At 38.2% G+C, this 19,595-nt stretch overlaps 1 protein-coding gene across 6 annotated transcripts; it reads right to left on the minus strand.

Annotated features, from left to right (window-relative positions):
- Positions 1 to 4,732: 4,732 nt before the first annotated feature.
- LOC111574091 (uncharacterized) lies at positions 4,733 to 18,519 on the minus strand. 6 transcript variants are annotated; one of them, XM_055009843.1, is made up of 7 exons: positions 18,329 to 18,519; positions 17,223 to 17,576; positions 14,455 to 14,841; positions 12,953 to 13,062; positions 10,214 to 12,485; positions 6,535 to 8,367; positions 4,733 to 6,212 (listed from the first exon to the last, which is right to left on the minus strand). In XM_055009843.1, exons 1-5 carry the CDS (start codon positions 18,387 to 18,389, stop codon positions 12,282 to 12,284), a joined length of 1,116 nt encoding a protein of 371 aa, XP_054865818.1. In that variant the 5' UTR covers positions 18,390 to 18,519; the 3' UTR covers positions 4,733 to 6,212; positions 6,535 to 8,367; positions 10,214 to 12,281. The 6 variants fall into 6 exon arrangements, with proteins under 6 accessions (XP_054865818.1, XP_054865817.1, XP_054865816.1 ...); XM_055009842.1 differs by having other exon boundaries at positions 4,733 to 6,430; XM_055009841.1 differs by having other exon boundaries at positions 4,733 to 6,471.
- Between the last annotated feature and the right edge of the window lie 1,076 nt (positions 18,520 to 19,595).

Consider the following 19,595-nt stretch of genomic DNA (forward strand, 5'->3'; position numbering starts at 1 on the left):
CTTCAGTGTCATTCATTGATGTTAAAGTGCAGTTTTTCAAATGTTTGTTGCACATGCTCCTGACCAAAGCAGTCCAGGTGGAAGACGATGTGAAGAGAAAGCTCCAGAGGATGAATATCACACATTTATGTTGGAAATAAATGTCCTTTAATTAGACATTGTCATGCAAAAGTTGAATTTCCCTTTAATAATGTTCAAATCTTTGAGTGTTTTGTTGATGTTGGTTTCTAAATGTTTTTTGACACTCGGCCCCAAAGATTAAAACCTTCTACGGCTCACAAGCTGCAACAATTCACACATTATCAACTATCTTTCTGACTAAACTAAGATAAAAAGTGAAAAACTGCCTGATTCCTGCATCATGAATGTAAATCTTTTTGGTTTTTATGACAGTAAACTCAATATATTTGGGTTTGACATTTTATAATCCAAAACAAGAAATGAATTACTGGAGAAAACAATCAACAGATTAATGCACAAAGAAAATGTGTTTTCCAACATATACGGCTGAATTACTCTAACATTACAAGATACATACAATTTTAATTCAATTTTAGTTATATAACGCCAATTACGGTTCAAATTGTCTCAAGATGCTTTATTTTTATATTTTTTTGTCATATTTAAAATATGACAAAGTAAGAAATTTAAACCTCTTGACTAATCCAATTTATTATTTGGTTTTTAAGAAACTAATGCACAATTAAAATAAGTTTCTCCACTAAAACTAATAAACATGAGGTGGAATAGAAGGAACAGTTTTAAATACTGCAGTCCCACGACGACAAGAATAAAGTTTGTCAACAAAAACTAAATCTGCTGGTGGATTCCATTAAAGTCCTAATAAATGATCACAAAGTGTGATACTAAAGGTTTGTGGTGCTAAAAATGTCAAAGATATCAAGTTGGAGATCTGGATGGAGGTTGATAAAAGTTGACCTCCCTTCATTTCTCTGGCGCGACTCCATGGATTTTATGGATGGTGGTTAAAGACCTGCTCTTCTAGTTGTCTTCCTTCTAGTCGCTGTAGAAAGTCAGTCCATCCTGGCCGACTTCAACACCTCTTCATGACAACTTGTTCTGCCTCCGACCTGGTGGAAACTCCAGAAACTCGGGAAAACCCGTGGAGACTCGAAGAACTCGTGGAGACTCGAAGAACTCGTCGGGCGGGGGAAGGTGTGGTGGGCGGTGGGGGGAGGTGGGGGAGTAGAGGGGGGAGGCCGCCACCCACCTCCCCGCCTACTCTCCGCCCTGACTCCACCCAGACTCCGCCTTGGCTCCACCCATGTGGTCACTTCAGAAACTACGATGCCAAAGGGACGACGAATTTATTTCTTTTCATCTGATCTGTAGCTCAGTGAGTTAAGGATTTGCCTATGGAGCTGCAGGTCGCTGGTTCAAGACCAGACACTTCTTAAATTTTATCAAAATCCTGACAAAGACAAAGAAAGAAAAAGGCCGGTGGCGGGTCTTGAACCTGCGACCTTCCGCTTGGTAGTCCTCTTCTTATCCTCCTGAGCTACTCGCTCAGATACTAATTCTTCTTTTTTTTGCGCATTTATCATCTATTTTTTGTCGTTTTCGAGTTTTTTTTTAGACGAGTCTCGACTCGACCGTTTTTCTCAGGAGGTTGGACTTGCTGGAGGGTTGAACCTTCAGTTCCAAGACTTTCCAAAGCCTCCACACCTCCCGAGTCCTCAGGACCTGAGCTTTCACACAGTCTGAGGGCTGAAATTTTCTAAGTCCCACAGTAGTTCTCTGTTAGATTTAACTTTCACACAGTCCAAGGACTGATATCTTCTAAATTCCTGAGTTGTTCTCTGTTAGTTTGAACCTTCAGACAGTCTGAGGACTGATATCTTCTAAATTTCTGAGTACTTCTCTGTTAGTTTGAACCTTTCGACAGTCTGAGGACTGAAAACCTAAAAGTTCTTGAGCAGTTCTCGGTTAGTTTGAACCTTCAGACAGTCTGAGGACTAAAATTTTAAAAGTTTCTCAGTACTTCTCTGTTAGTTTGAACTTTATGGTTAACAGAAGCCTTAAAACTTGTGACCATGAGTCTTGATTTCACATTTAGACCATCGATCGAGGTTCTTCTCAGACCTTCACCTGTGGGTTTTTTAGAAATCCTGAACAAACTTTGATTCTTTTCACTGAACAGTAAAGTTTGTGGAGATCAGAAGGTAACATTAGTTTGATCGATGCCTTCAACTACTAGTAGACTTTATCTGGAAAGCAGTTTTCTGAAATAAGTTCTTAGTAAATCTGTCCACAATCAAACCAAGAACATAGAAAGAGGAAATGTTTGAAGAAACAACTTGATGTTTTCGTTTCAGACTAGAAAACGCTTTAAAACCTTTATCTGTTTTTGCTCTTTTTGATCGTTTTATTGTCTCTTCTGTTTAATTTGATCTTCTAAAGTTTAACTGGTGTCTTTTCAAATGTTTTCTTTAGTTTGATTCTTCTTAAATGTTTAGTTTTGCTCTTTTCTCACCTTTTATTCTTTTCAATATCTGATTTGATTTAGAAATGTTTTGTCTTTTCAATGTTTGTTTTTTCAAATGTTTTATCGGCTTGTTTGGAATTTTTTTTTCTTCCCAATATTTAATTTTTCGATTAAATCTTTAATGTTTTTCTTTTTAAATGTTTTACCACTTTTTAATGTTTAATTTTCTTTTTAAATGCTTCATTGTATTTTCTGTTTAATACCTATTTAAAGTTTTATTGTCTTTAACATTTAATTTTCTAATTAAACATTGAATTTTTTAATTAAATGTTTTGTCTTTTTAAAGGTTTAATAATCTAATTAAACATTTAGTATTTTTTAAAATGTTTAATCTTATTCTTGTTTAAAAAGTATTTTTTAAATGTTTAATTATGTAAAATATTTTCTCTGTAATTTTCAATAATTGTATTTTTAAAATTTTGTTTAATTTCATACATGTTTTGTATCGTGTTTAATTATCTCATTCAATATTTTGTCGGTTTAATGAAGTTAAACATTAAATACAATTAAATGACATTAAACCGACAAAATATTGAATGAGATAATTAAACACGATACAAAACATGCAAGTATGAAATTAAACAAAATTTTTAAAATACATTTATTGAAAATTACAGAGAAAATATATTACATAATTAAACATTTAAAAAGTACTTTTTAAACAAAAACATTTCTTTTAAAGTTTTATTTTATTAATTTTTTTTCCCTTTGATTTAATTGCTTTTTGTTATGTAGTTTATTTCTTTAATCTTTTTCTGTCAAGATTTTAACCCCAACCTTAAAAATGAAATAAACCCTTAAATCACAACAAAAATACTTCTGTTGTCACAATCATGAGTTAGTCAATTATTCAGTTTATCAATTCAACTTTATTTGTTTAGCACATTTCACACAGATAACAAAACTAAACAAGCAAAGAGAAAAAAAACTATGCTAAAACTAGGATTCAGACTGAAAAACATTTTTTTTAAAAAAAGAAAAAAAAATCTCAACATGGTAATGAAATATGTTGTGTCCAGGGGATGGAGGGAGTTTATTGAAGTCTTCTTGGGCTCACATGGGAAATCATTTAAAATATAAACTTGATATTCAGTCTAAGGAAACTGCAGAGCGACAGAAGAACCAACAATATCTCCTGTTTTCTCCTTTAATGAGTCGACTCTTCTTGTGCTTTCAGACCAAAGAACTACAGACTCTTCACAACCTGCTCAAACTCTTGGTACAGGACCTCACCACACGGGTCAAGAAGGTTTCCGTCTCATTTCTACTCTGAAGCTCACCTTCTCCTGCTCAAACTGCTGACAAATGTTTCTGCTGCTCTAAAGTCTGGTCTCCAGAACTTCCTAAAAACTCTCAAAGTCTCTTCTGCTGCAGGTTGCTTTGTAGAACTGTTGCAGAAAACCTCACTAAACCACATGGAGGGGCCTCAAGATAGTCGTCCAAATGAAACCATACAAAAACCAAACTAGCACAACCCAAACGCTAAAGTCTCCTGCAGCCTACCAGAGAACCTCTGAGAACAGAGAATCAGGACAGGAACTCTTACCTTCTGGACAACCAACGTTGGTTCTCAAACAAGAATACAGAATGTGTCTGACCAAAAACCTCTGAAGACTCACTACAGCCAAGATAAAGACACAACTCAGCTGCACCAAATCCACTAATCACTGCACACATTAGCACCATGTGCTAACTGTGGCTAAAGAACCACATTTACCAAGACAACTATCCAGTACAACACCCTAAAACACACCAAGAAACACATTAAAGACGATTTTACTGCTGGAAGCTGCAAGCCAACGCCTAAAGAACAAACTAAAGCAACAGAGCCAAATCCGGTTCAGTGGTGAAGAGAAACAGAGGAAATGTTTTACTGCAGCTAAATAAAGCAGGAAGACACTGAGCTGCTCAGGTGTTCCTGATAACACCAAGCAGCCACCTGGACAGCCAATAGGAATACAGCTTACTGGAAGTCCAGAGGGCTGGGTTAGTGAAGGAAATTTAGTTTAAAGTTGAAGCAGAGAGTTAATAAAGAAAGTTGAAAACCACCTTCTGATACCTGAAATCTCTGAGTTTTCACACAAAGAACACCTGAACATGTCAAACTGGTTTCACAGTAGAACCATCATTGTAAAAACGTCATAGTATGGTGTGTTGCTCAAAAAACATTAGGACCCGGCTGTCTAGGGTCGCCGAGGAGCAACACAAAAACAGGACAAACGCTGGTTTCCAGGGGGTTAGGTGGCTATTTATTTGAAAGAGGAAGTTTACAACAACACAACATGTGAGCAGAAAAATCACAAAGTCTGTCTTTAGTTCAGCTGAAAATATTAGTTTTTGTCTTTTTTATTGACCAAACTTTTCAGGAAGTAGATGAAGAATAATTAAAGCTCTCATGTAGAAGTCCAACTTATTTTGGATCCTTGTGGAGAGTTTAATCTTAGAGTTTGTACAGCTGTTGAGTTTTTAGAGTCACATGGATTGTTTTGACATTTAATAACCGAGTCCTGAAATAAAATTACAGTTGTGGATTTCTGTCATTTAGTCTGGACTAAACAAGTAACACCAGCATGAATCTCAAACATCATTATGAGGAGTCTGGATTGAGGTTTCTCACTTGATAATGATCAAAACATGAAATTGATTGGTTGACTTAAAGGAATATTTCACCTTAAATCTTTGAACGTTGACCTAAAAGCTTGGTTTCAGGAAGTATTCCACCTACAAGATCCTCACACATCCACCTTAAACGAACATTCCACCAAAAATTCTTGGACATGGACCTAAAATGTTGGTTTAACCGAGTATTCCATCCAAAATCCTCAAAGAGACCTGAGGGGCTGGTTAAAAGGAATATTCCACCTAAAACCTCAAATATAGACCTGAAAGGGCGGTTTAGAAAAAATCCTTCAATGTAGACCAAAAAATCTTGGTGTATAGAAGTATTCCACCTTAAATGTAGACCTAAAGGATGATTTGGAGTAATATTGTACTCTAAAATCTTCCAATCTAGACCTAAAAGGTTGATCTGATGGTATATTCTACCCAACATCCTGGAACATTTACCTAAAAGGTTGGTTTAATGGTATATTCCCAGAAGAACCCTTGAACGTCTGGCTTAATTGTATATTCCACCCAAAATACCAAGAAGTCAGTGTAAAGGAAATGTAGACCTAAAAGGATTGTTTAAAGGAATATTTAAATGATTATTTTCATTATTTAATAATCTGTTATCAGTCAGAACCCTGGCAAACTTATTATCATCAGTATTTTAGTGGAAGTCACAAATAAAGGAGCTCTTGGTTTTTCCCAGCGTTACTGAGTCCAAAGCTGCTGTTTCAACACAGACACGTTCACATCCATCCACAAACCTCTCAGCACTCAAACACCCACAGACAGGAGGCCGGCTGGACCGAGGCTCGGCGGCGTCCTCAGACCCACGAGTCGGGGAGTCGCTGAACTTGTTGGTCTGGTTTGAAGGCCTCCATGTGGTCCAGTAGAAGTCCACGTAGTCGGTGTTGGCTTTGAACCGCAGCGACTGGCCGCCATCAGGTGGACCGGCTCGTCCTCGTAGGGCTCCTCCTGTAGCCTTGAGGGGACCACAGGAACATTCAGTAGCTGTTGGAGTTCTTCCTGTCAGGCTCGTGGTAGAACGGCTCTGAAGAATCTTGTACTTGTCTTATCTGGAACAATCTAACAGCCTAAACTGTTAACAGCGGTGTAAAGAAGCAAACACACAGGCATAGATTAGGACTCAAACTAGATTTATTTTAGAAAACAAATCAGCTTAGAGGCATTTGTTCACACATGTGGCTGAATAGGAGGCCGTCCAATCAGATTCGAGGTCTTCACTCTGTAGGTTGTTTGTTGGGTGAGACTCTTGGACCTCCATCAGCTGACGTGGATGTTTGATGGTCTTCCTCTCTAGTGCCAGATGATTCATCCATGAATTCAGCAGCTACAGACTGAAATGAAGCTCATGCTGCCGTTATTGAATTCCTGTTCCAGATCAAATGTTCAGAGCTCACCTTGAATGCAGCCGTCTGCTGTCTGATAGTTTTTCTCATTGTAGTCTTCAATAAAGTCTTTTTCCTCATGTCAGGATGTGGTGAGACTCTTTCTCAGTCTCTGCAGACGTCCCTCATTGTGCATCTCCAGAGAAGAAACAGAAAAACTGATCACTGCTTCAGCATCACAAACGCTGTCCAGCATTGAGAGAGTTTTAGGAATTCATTCATTGTGTTGTGAACTTTGAAGGAGCAGAAACTTTACAGCTGCCAAAGATATGAGCTCCAATTCTGGATGTTTTAGGAAATGAAGTTCATCAAATGAACACTTGATTATTGCTGATAACGCTCATTAAATTACTGAAGAAATCTAACATAAAAACCTGTAAACTCTCAGGCAGCTTTTGTTAAAGTTTGTCTATAATTCTATCATCATCTTCTGGAACCAGGACTCTGCAGAAGTTCCTTCAATCAGATACTTGTGTGTTTCTATTTAAGGCCTCAGGTTTGAACGTACAGCAGAGGATTAGAAAGGAGTGATTTTAATATTTAAATCAGTCCAGTAAATGCTTGGAGTAACAATGATTAAAATTTTGATTTAGATAGATTTGTGTCAAATAATATTGTAGAGTCTCACTTAAATATATCCAAATGAGTTCAGTGTATTTACATTTTATAGAATATTTGATTTCTTAATTTCAATACTGTAGGGTCTGACCCTAAATATTATAATAATGATGTCAATTTAAGTAATATTTTAGTGCAGAGTCATAAACTTTAATCAGCTAAACTTACATAATAAATATCACTGTTCAATCTTAACCGGAACATTCATATTATTGAGGTAAATTTACATAAATCATGATATTCTAGAGTCTTAACTGGAATATTTCTAACATTAATCTTTTTGTATTGTGCTGATAAACAACAATAACCCGACTTTCAGATAATATTTGTTGTCTGTGATTGTGAGACTAAATTCCTCCACATTCTGGAACTGGACTGAATTTCCCAAAATGGAAACATGGACAGAATTTAACACTCATGTATCCATGGCAACGCTAACGTTTCTGCTTCTTACCAAAGTTCACAACACAAGTAAAGATTTTAATGTAAAACTTCAGGGATGACTGCTGACCATAAGTATTCTGATCAATACTTCATGATCAATATCAGGACAGATGTTACAACTCCAGCTGTTGCATTAGACTGCAGTTATTCACAGAGAAATTAAAACATCACATTCCTCATAAAAACTAGATGGGACTTTTATTAAATAAAGTGTTGGTGAATAAACAGTGTAAAAAGTGCAAAGCAGCTCCATTAAATCAGGAGATGTGAGACTTCCACAGCATGGATCACCATCTGCTGTGTTGATTCATAGCTGAATGTCAGAATGAACTGAGATAGAAAAGCTGCTTTGAGCTGCAACATTACGGTCTGACAATCCAACACCATCACAGTTTTCATCTGGTTGTTTTGCTCCAACATGCTGTGAAGTTCAGTTTTTACCTGAATCAATACAGAGATTCTATTTCCAACCAAGACTGGAATAAAAATTAGAATGTTATGAGGTTATTAATGCAACTAAATCCTTTCAGATGGAAGGATTTACTTCTAAGTTCTAATTCAAGTTTCAGTTGGAGCACATTGCATTCACAAAGAAAAACAGCGAAACCTTCATAGCAACATTTAATAAACCTAAAGCTTCCCTGTTGGCACATTGGTGGAGTTTGTTACTGAGCATCTGAACCTTAAATCCAGTGAGACGACCATCTTCAGTCGAGGCCAGTCAGAGAACTTCAAGACCTTCCATCAGCTGGACCAGATGTGGCATCATCTCCCTCTGAACATCTGGATGACAGGAGAAAAGACAGAAATCAAACACAGATCACAGAAATACAATTTATTCACTTTCATCATTTTATAAAAGTAGCATGAACTTTATTAAAACTTGACAACATCAGTAATGAAAGTAAATGTTTTTATCTCGTGTTGAAGCTAAATTTAAAGTCAATTTTAATGACAGTTTATCCTGAGAGGAGTGAGAATGGAGCTTTTCTTTCCTTTTTAGAATATTCCCTCAAAATATTCTGTTTATTATTGGCTTTAGAAGCATTTTTCTTTACTTATTTATTTTTAGATACCTCAGACTGATGCACTTTGCTGGTTTGCAGATAATTTCATGTACAATGACAATAAAGATCTTCTATTATAACATATTTTGCTAAAACAAGAACTGCAAACCTTCTCAACCATCTCTCAGGCTGCAAAATTCCAACTGCGACCAAGAATTATCTGATGTAGTTATTATTATAATCTTTACTGAACCAGCCCTGGAATTAATAAAAATCTGTATATGGATATGATTTTCTCTGATGGGACCACTATGGAAGCCGTAGTAATTATTAACTATCCTTTGAAGGGAAAGATTAGGTCTTCTTCAGGTGGATAAAAAAAATGCTCTCCCTTAAAAAAAAAAACTGCATACAATAAAGTAAATCTCTTCTGCACTGCACACATACTACACTTTTGTATAACTCTGGATGTCAGAGTAAAGGCAGACAGATCCACCGATCAGCCACAACATTCTGACCACTGACAGCTGAAGAGAACAACATCCATCATCTTGTTCTAATGCAACGTTCTGCTGGGAAACCTTGACGTTCATGTGGATGTTTGACATGTACCACCACCTAAACACTGCAGGACAAACAACCCCCTAGTCTCCATGGCAACAGCAGTCCTTGATGCCAGCTGCCTCCCTCAGCAGGACAAACTAAAACTGCTCAGGAGTGGTCCGAGGAACACGACAGAGCTAAGCTGTTCACCTGGGTTCCACACTCCCCACATCCAGATCTGATTGAGCATCTGTGGGATGGTCCAGGATCAGCCTGGTCTAGGTAGGACCCACCCTGCAACCCACAGGATCCACAGAATCCACAGGACATCCCCAGAGGTTCTGATGAACCACTGGGTCAGAGGAGTTTTAGCAGCATCAAGGGACCAACACAGTATTAGTCAGGTGGTCAGAATGTAACACTGTTATATTGTCATGCTGATTATATGATCAGTAAATGTTACCATCAATTATAACGTCTACATTGATCAGGAAAAAAACAAACTATCAGTTCATTCAGAAACTGTGGGGTTAAACATAAAAACACAGACCTCAACAGCAGTTTGTTTCAAAGCAGAACACCAGCTGGTTTTCACTAAAGAAGCTTTCAGAACAACAATTAAATGACAGTTTTGTTCTCATTAAGTTCAGAGTCAGCCAAAATAACGTACACACATCAGGAAAAGAAAAACTTTTATAAATATTTCATTTGTATAAGTACTTCTATACATATAGATTCCTCTTTCTAAGTTTGATCAAATCACGATAACTCTGTGTCCTGTTGTACGATGTTTTCCCAACAGATGGCGCTACCCTCATGAATGGAGCATCAACAAGTGACGTCTACAACACAACAGAAATGTCTGGAAGCCAGTGGCCACCACTTTGAGCACCTCTTGTAATTGTAGAGGCCAAAGATAACTTTTATTAATCTCGTGATGTCTGAATAAATTTGGTACTGAAATATTTATGCAAGTTTTTCTTTTCCTGATGTGTGTAAACATTATTTTGGCTGACTCTGTATAATGGGTTTCTGACAGGTCACCAGGCAACATCTTTTTATAATAATGACAAACATACCTGCATTCTACAGGAGTGATTTTCCTCATGTGCAGGTAAAGATGTGTGAGGAGCTTAGAGATGACAGGAGCAGGAGTCTTCCTCACTAATTCAGCTTCCACCTAGAAACAGAAAGACCACAATAACACATACTGATATACTCTCAAACGTTCAACCTCACAGCCTCAAAATATCTGTTTAGGAAGTGTTGTGTTTCTAAATTCTGCTGAAAGCATTGACAGACATTCTCTTACAAGGTTGTGTAAAAAGCAGCCTGTCGTCTGAGCTACTGAGAAATCTTCCTGAACAAAGTTTCTACGTGTAAATCAGCTCAACTAAAACTAAAGCCTCAGTCAGAGATAACAGGTATCACAAATTATAAACAACTCTCTTTGTTAACTCAGACTTTCTGCTTCAGCCTCACATAAAAAGGGGAGTTTACCTCGTCAGGTGACTGAAAATGAACGGCTTGTGCAGTTCTAGATCCAAAAGTAGGATGTTTCAACTCATGTTTTACTACAAATACATGCAATAATAAATAAATACAATGGCTGGCTGTTAGTTTATTCACTATTAATGTCATTTTATATATTGGATTGAACTTGAGCAGTGGAAGAGAGAAGGAATTTAATGAAATTATGGAGATTCAGAGAGCTAATGTTGCACAATGTTAAGTTAAGCGCGGTTTAATTCAAACCAGCTGAATGTTAAACTTCAGTGCAGCTCAATAGGTCTCAGTTAACCTTAAAGTAAAATAACTTTGAAAGCTAAAATACACAGCAGAGAAATACAGGTTGAGAAGGTCATTCTACTAATGACGGACAGCTGTGGCAGCAACTAACACAGGTGTTCAATGGTAAGTTAGCCACCTGTGTTAATTAGCCCGCTAGCTAACTTAGCCGCTTAGCTAGCTAACGCGTCCGGACCAACTGCACAAACACGACAAAACACAACTCTTCACAAGTCGCTGACTTAACGTACAACAAAACAACGCTACAGGTTAAAAGTATTTATCTTCTTACCGTGTTTTACTCCAAAAACAAGATCAACAGCAGCCAGAGATGCTACCAGACGTGCCGACCATAGACATACACAGCAGACTAGATACTAGCGCGCTGTCTTCTATATTATCTATGGTCTGACCAGTCACTGCTCTCTGGCTCCGCCCTCTGAGAATCTTGTTGTCGTTTGGCTCCACACTTGCTGATGACCACTTCCGGTCTCGGAAAATGAAAAAAATTGACCTTTTTTCGTTTCTGTCTCTTACTGATTTTACTTTCTTGTTATTCTAAATATAAAACGAAAATCAAAGCATTTTTAAAAAGAAATCGTATATCCCTTTTTTTGATCATGAAAAGGAAAAACGCCTTGTATTTCAATTTTTATTTTCACATTTTAAAACGAAAATCAAATAACCACACTTTTTCAATACCCGTTTCAGAACGGAAAATCCAATTACCAGATCCGTACACGGACCGGATCCGGCTATCTTCTATCTGTGTGTTGTTTTGTGTTATTCTTGTATTATATAGCTACATATTCAGAAAGTGTCAGTAGTTGACTTATGCATGAACAGGTTTTTGTTAATATGAGCTCAAAGCCTGGACTTTTCACAACAGCTGCATTTTTAAAATATATAAACTCACCGATAACTAGAGATTGTTTGACCTGTTTGTCCAGTATTGCAGATTCTGAATCAATGGTATTCTGAGAAATACCAGTGACATTTTTTTTCTTTATTGGGTCAAATATAGCCGAAAAACTTTGGAATGTGTGAAAAAACATGCTGAAAGCGGGTCAATCGGCAATTCGCAAATATTTGATAGAAATATCCACATTTTATGCTATAAATTTTTCAGGCAAATCAGAGATTGTTGAGCAGAAATAGTTCTATAAATTTGCTGCTATGAGATGGAATGACCCTCTAGCAAACAATCCATATACATGAGAATAAAAAGAGAACCTTAGCTGATAAAAACAAACAAAAAAATAAACAGCTGAAGAAACTTCTGAAGCTAGCACTAGTCCAGTGAGTTTGAGGCAGCGGAGTTGACAAGTTGTCACGACGCTGGCAGGTAAAGCAAACATTTCATTTCTTGGGGCAGAGGCCCCCGGTGGGTCTTTCATAATAGTTCTCAGGGCAGGATTTCGTCACTGGGCAGTTCCTGTATTCTGAAGACTCCATTTCTTCCAGCCGGTGAGAAGCTGCTTTGCGGCTGAGAGGCTGCATCCCAGTCATCTCCTCGTAGATGGGGGCCTGAGGGTGTGACTTGACACCGCGGCGTGCTTTGCCCTGACAGTCACCGAGACGGGAGGAAAACAAATCAGTGGAGGGGAACAAACAGATTTGACACACACTCTCGATTTCCTGTGTTAAAATCAAAGTTTGTCTCAAGACGGCAGCTTTAATAGGAAGTCCCGGTGACGTCTAAACCTCACTTTGACGCGCTTTGGTTACTTGGAAAAAAGGAACAAGATGTGGAGTTTATAACTAGTAGAAACTTCTGTAAACAAAGAAAAAGCAGAATATGAGTTTAGCTCCCTCCCTCCCTCCCTCCTTCACTGAACTTCGAGATAAACATGCTGACAACTGGCAGCAAAAGGTTATGAAACTAGTGCGGTTTTGTGGTGAGGAACCTTCTGGCACGCTGTCAACAGGCAGGTGCTGCTCGTGGCAGCGCTTCAGTGGCGCGTTTCCCTCCCCTCGTTCTTGCATCAGGTCAAAGCTGCAAGCTAGAGACTAAACTGCAGGCCACTCACTTTGTAAATCAGCACACATCCAGCGAGGAGCAGGAGGAGGAGGAGGACGGCCACAGCTGAGGACAAAGCGTACAGCAGAGAGGAGTAGCTGGAGCAGCCGCACTGATCACCTGCAGAGAAGCAGAGAGGGACAGAAATGCTGAAGATACAACGAAAACACTCCTCAGGGTCACATCGGCTCCAGACTGCTCAAAGATTCATTCATGTAGTCATTTAACGTCATTAGATTATGAAGCCACTACAAGACAAAAACAACACGCGGTGTTCAGTGCGACAGCAGAAGCCACTGAGACAAACTTCCTTCCCACTTTTAGGCTGCTATCTGACCAGATTATTATTTTCAGGGCACGGCAGTTGTTAGTGAAGAGCTGAACACTTCAAACTGTGCAGAAATAAGCAGACAAACACTTGTTATCATCAGCAAGGTGTTGTGGTGTCACTAGTAGATGTTTCCGTTTGCACAGTGAAAGTAGGACAAGATTCTGCAATAATAAAAAACAAGAGAAAAAAAGGTGATATTCTACAGTTTTCTGTCAACAAATTCAGTGATTTCATTTTACTCCCAGACCAAGGCCGATTTGCTCCAGATGAAGTAGTAAATCTTCAAAACTGGTCAAAATATAGGATTTATTTGAGGTTTTTTTTTTTTAAATGAGGCTGGGAATTCTCCTTAAACAGCTGTCCATTTAAAAAAAAAGTATATCATTGTGGATTTTTGGCAGGGACTGTTTTCACCTGTGGATTAGTACAAATTTGGCGCACTACTGAGTATTTACAGCATCAGGACAGTTTATAAAACTGATGTTAATAAGCTTTATCAGTCTGCGGCTACACAAACTTTCCTCAGCAGTGTTAGGATGAACTCGTCCTTGGGATTTGTTGACAAAAGGAAAACTGTCAAATATCACCAAACACACAATTAAAAACTTAAAAATAATATAATTTTTACTTTTATTACAAACACAAATATTTTTAAAGCCCATATATAAATTGTAAATACAGATTCGGGATTAAAGAGCACACATAACACCCCCATATTTCACTACTTATTAACATTATAGGCAATGGATCACGACATTATTACTGTTTTATTCGACGGACTGATGACTGATTAAGGTCGACACTATTTAAACAAAGCCTGCAAAGTGTATTCATTTGATCTGTCACTGATGTCTGTTGTTTTCTGACGTTATCAGTCATGCACAAGCCCACAGACGTACAAGCAGTTTGTGCAACTGCCTTTTTTGTGTTTCAAAGCCAGCAAAGTAAGTGAGAGACGAAACCCAAATCTACTCAGTGCAAAGTGTTAGCTGCAGTTCTGTTAACAGAAGCCACAAACGTCTTGAAGACATGGTCACCGAAATAACAACACAAAACAAAAAGAGGAAGCACAAGTGCATCAACGGGAAACGTCTGCATGACAAAAAAAAAAAAAAAATCATTTAATCGAAAAGTCAGCTGACGTCACACGATGACCGAGTCCCACTGTGAAGTTGACCCACCTTGCACGGACACAAAGAACACTCGCCGGCCTAGACTGGCGCTGCCGTCAGGCCTGCCGCGCAGGAGCAGCTGGCAGCTGTAGAGGGCGCTGTCGTCCGGCTGCAGCTGCTGCAGGGTCAGCTGGTAGGTGATGCCGCTGGGGCCCGGCGCCGTGGACAAGTGGACCCTGTCAGCGGAGAAGTGAGACACGCTGCTGCTGCTGCTGCTGCTGCTGCTGTGGTGCTGCTTCGAGTGGTACAACACCTCCACGGGTGAACGGGCCCTCTGCCTCTTTAGGCTCACCCCCTCCACGGCAGAGCCTTCCCCGTGTGGGGGGAGACAGGGGAGCACGGCCGAGCCCCCGGAACACGTCTCTACCAGCTCCATGTCCACAGACCCGGGGGCGTCTCCAGAGGGGGAGAGGGAATAAAACCGATGTAACGGACAGGGGCAGCACTACTTCAAACGGATCATCATCATTCACCCTCAGACCATTTTTACTTCTAGAAAATGTCCAAATCCCAATCAAAATAATTCCTGGTTTAGAAGCCGCAGAGTTATTGATATACTGTACAACATTTTTGGGAAATTTTTGAACATTTTTTGGTGGAAAAAAATGTTTTTTAAAAAAGTTTCTTAAGAACATTCACCCAAAAATGAACCAAAATCCAGGGAAATTTGCTGGATATTGGTTCACTTTTTGTGAATGTTCTTAAAGAAAATATTACAAACTTTACAGATATGTATGTAATCACTTCAGATATTTTTAGGATATTTTTTTTTTGCAAGATTTTTACTCATTTAAAAAAAATATTTACAAGAATTTTCTTTCCAAATTTGGAGGATTTTTAAGAAAAAAATTTTAAGGGAAACTTTTAAGGAATTATTGAAATTTTCTTCCTGAAGGTTTTTCACATTTTCTGAAATTTGGGGATTTTTAAAAAATTTTTTTAGCTGAATTTTTGGATTTTTTTTCAGATAAGGAAACAATATTTTTGGGGGGCCCATAAACGAAGACAACAGGAGGGTTAAATAAACTGACTGAAAAACCCCGCATATGGTCAGCAGACAGAAATGTGGATGATGTGGGTGGTTGTATTTCCTAACTGGCACTGTGTAATAAAATGACACAATTTATGTCCATTTGGCTCAAGATAACAAACCAGAGTGAAAAACTGATTAATAAATGAGATGAGACAATCAGAGCTACTGACTGATAAACTATTAACATGTTTCCAACACTAGATATTAGAGACCACATTAGGCAACTTGCCTCTTCTGTTGCAGTCCAAAATACTATTATAGCAATCAAGGATTTAGAAAGCTTTTATGAGCTGTAGGACTTTGTTAAATGGTTTCAATAATGTTGATGAAACATTTATTAACACTTTATACTGTATATAAATTCCCTGCTGCATTGAATCCCATTACGAGCTCTTAGATTCTCTACCTTTTAGTATCCAAAACGTACCAAACTGAAAATAAGAGAAATAAGTGGTATAATTTTAACTTATTTGCTTTGCAATTATGTTAATATTTGTTTATATATTTTTGTATTGTTTTTATTTAATATTGATTTTATTTTGCATTTAATTTATGTTTTAATGGTAAATTACTTTGCATTAAAGGAGCAACAGAACATTAATATTATCATTATTAGTATTATTAGTTGTAGTGGCAGTAGTAATGGTAATAGAAGTGTGAAATTATAAAAAATAAGTATTTGGGATGTGAAAAATCTTGCACGTTGGTTTACACCCTCCTCCAACATTCTCTAGTCAGCTTCCCTCTGGCACCAAACCTCACTAATTATTCATTATTATTTCTTGCAGCTGCATTCACAACTGAAGTATGTCCTATTAGACAACGTTGTGTATCAGGAGAACGAATGCTGAGCAAAGAAGAGGCCAAAAGGGGCCAAAGCCACCTCTGTCATCTCAGAAAAACACCAGATCTGACTGTTTCAGGAAATGCATCTACAGTGTCCGGGTGTGGCGAAACAGCGCCACTAGATGAATGTACTGTACTGTACTCTGCTCTGGGGCCAAAATCACATAGAGCGCAAATAAAACAGATCTCACAAACCTAAAAGGGTTAACAGGAAATGAACTTTAATTTGTTGCCTCCAGCTGTGTGTAGGAGTCTTTCCTCGAAATTTATCAAGTACTTGCAACATCAAACAGCAGCTGGATCTATATGAGCGAGGGAGGACAGTGCATTTATGCACAGCAGCACAGCTGTAACTTCATTTATTACTTATGATTCTAAATGATCCCCGACATGGAGACAGGATTGATCAGGATCTGACGGTAAAAGACACTTTTAGACACTATTATTTTTTATCCTTTTACTGAAAGATGTATTATGGAACGTATCTAATCAATAAATGATCCACCAAAACATGGCAAATGGGAGCAGAGATACAACAAACCATACATTGCTGTAGCTCGATTAATTCTACCACATGGACAAAATAGTCAGTGACAGACCCCCATCATCTCTTCTACTCTGTTGATTTGATCGGTGGTCTCCCTAACAAGCAAAATGCTAAACACACCCGTACTATAACATAGCATGTGGCTTTTGGCGTGCCTCCCCAAACCTTTGCTGTGGCTTTATCTGACCTGGAAACTTTCTGAAGGCGCCACGAGAGCAAACAACATGAAACACGCTTCCTGTGGATCGATGTGCTGATAATTTGACCTTGTCAGTGATTCTGGAAAGTTCGTGGGCAGCAAATAAGTGATGCGTGTCGGAGGGGGGTGGAAATTTACAAAGAAACACTCACCAGCAGTAACAAGGAGTAAGAATTCAGTCTTTCCCTCGATGAATTGATCTTCAGAGGCATCATTTCCCACAACAAACTCGCAGTAGTATCGGTCTGTGTCGGCGGCCCTCAGCTGGGAGATGGTCACGTTCAGGGAGTGCAGGTTGGGATCTCCGCTGACACTGGTGCGGTTTTTGTCAGCATTGTTGCCCAAAACGAACTCACTTCCCGTGTGCTTGAACAACACCTTCCTGGGATCCAGCCACCTGCGTCTCAGGTAGACACCAAAGGGCGAAGGTTTCCTCTCATCAGCCACACAGGGAAGAACCACAGATTCACCCTCATGCCGCTCGATGAAGCGCATGTCACTGCAGACTGGACAGAAACGCAAAGAAATGTCACAAACGGAGCATATACGGTTTCTAAGTAGTGATAAGATACGCAGATATATATAAAAAATAAACATTACGGAGCTAAATATTTTACTAGCAGGTCGATTAATCAATTAGTTGTCAACAATTAAATCGATCAGCATCTATTTTGATCAATTAATCAGTTTAAGCAACTTTGTATGAAAAAAATATTCTGATTTCAGCTTTTGAAAAGTGAAGTAAATGTTTATATTTAATATCTTTGGGCTGTGGAGAAAAACTAGACATTCGAAGACAACATTTTGGGCTTTCGGATACACTGATGGACATTTTTTCAGCATTGTTAGGCATTTTATAGACCAGACAATTAATGTACAAAATAATAATAATAATAATAATAATAATAATAATAATAATAATAATAATAATAATAATAATAAATAAAATTGATTAACGAATAAACAAACTTCTTCCCTCTTATTTTGTCATTTTCAGACCATCCATTCACAAAAACACCAGTATTTCCAAGTATAATCCAACATAACATCACAATCAGTGGCCAAAAAATGACCAGAGCTAAATAAGAAATAATAATTTCTCAAATTTTGATTGAGATGAAATGTTTTTTTTCCAATCTGTTGTTTTTAAAAAAACGGACTCCCAGTGACTTCCGTCAGAAAACAATACCTTTAGTCTTCAGCGTCAATTCACACTATGAAAGCAGATCATCAGCCTGAACAGCAGAAGCAAACTTACCAAACCCAGTCTGTGTGATGACCGCAATCCACAGAGAAGCCAGGCCCCAGACCCCAGTCATCTTTAACGCCACCACACGATTAATTAACTAATTAAGATCCTGAAGGAGGCTGCCGATATGAACCATGACAGCGCAGAGGCAAGCACTGAAAGCTGGATTTCAAAAGATTGGTTGACTGTAAATGAAACCAAGAGGAACTCCATGAAGCTCCACCTTCAAACCTCAAGGCGAACACAAGAGGAAGCACACACTAACCAACACCATGCATGCTGGATCAGCTCCCTCCTCAACACCACCATCATGAAAATAAAATGTGACCACTGAAGCAGGCTTTAGACCAGATTGAGAAACACACATCAAGCAGAGAAAGAACCAGGCGCTCTGAACGGACTCTTAAGACCAATTAGCTCCATTTGCTGGTTGGTTCTTTTAAATTTGCATTAATTGGGTTTCATATTAGTGAGAAAACAGAACAGACAAAAGGTTTTTTTATATCCCAGAGGAAATGACACTGACTGCTTGTCTCTGAGCAGGATGTGTCTGCTTTGTGATGATAATTTGCATCAGGCTATGAAGAGAAAAAGGAAAAAAAAAGAAAGTCTGCTGACTGACTGTTCAATGCAAATGACCTTAATCTGGACCGTATTCACAAAAACATGACAATAAAGCTCTACTACCCCAAAACATTCGAGTTTTAATACTGGATTTAGTAACATAACATCAATAAAACACCACAAGGTTGGACTTTTATTTCCTCGCAGCTTCAGTATGTGGTTTTTAGATCACACATTGAATAAACTGCTCCGAGGCCTCAAGGTTTGCAATGTATTTTGCAAGATTTGAGAATTTTTATTGGGAGAGTTGAGATTCAAGAATTGGAAAATATGAAGTTACTAGAAATCTACATGAAAGATTACGCTGCTGTTTCATTCTTTAGGACAAAATGAGGCATGGTTTCTGGTTTAGTGGTCAGTTACTGGCACTGAAGCTCTTTTTCACACATCAGATCAGCAAACAGTGCAGCAAAAGAATAACCACAATGGATGTGTAGCTACAATTTGAATGCATTAGTCAATAATACAAATAAGAACTTAATTTGATGGTGCATCTGTGGATAAAGAAGAGTTCTGGCTCGTTCAAATAAGATTTTAAAAGTAATTTGGCCTGTTTATATAAATAACCTGGTTGTATGTGTAACGTCTGTGGAAAGAAACTAACGCTGCGTGCGACACAGCAGGAAACCACAGCTGTGTGGGTTTACACAGG

Source organism: Amphiprion ocellaris, chromosome 4 (genome assembly GCF_022539595.1).
Source record: "Amphiprion ocellaris isolate individual 3 ecotype Okinawa chromosome 4, ASM2253959v1, whole genome shotgun sequence".
Classification (NCBI taxonomy): Eukaryota; Metazoa; Chordata; class Actinopteri; family Pomacentridae; genus Amphiprion; species Amphiprion ocellaris.

What these genes read in the sequence shown, in the direction of transcription:
- LOC111574091 (XM_055009843.1), bottom strand. Translation starts at nt 18,389, where the DNA reads ATGACTGGGGTCTGGGGCCTGGCTTCTCTGTGGATTGCGGTCATCACA. An exon ending in CTTACTCCTTGTTACTGCTG is followed by an intron (nt 14,842 to 17,222) that starts GTGAGTGTTTCT and finishes CCCCCTCTGGAG; the next exon opens with ACGCCCCCGGGTCTGTGGAC. An exon ending in GATGTGTGCTGATTTACAAA is followed by an intron (nt 12,486 to 12,952) that starts GTGAGTGGCCTG and finishes GGTGACTGTCAG; the next exon opens with GGCAAAGCACGCCGCGGTGT.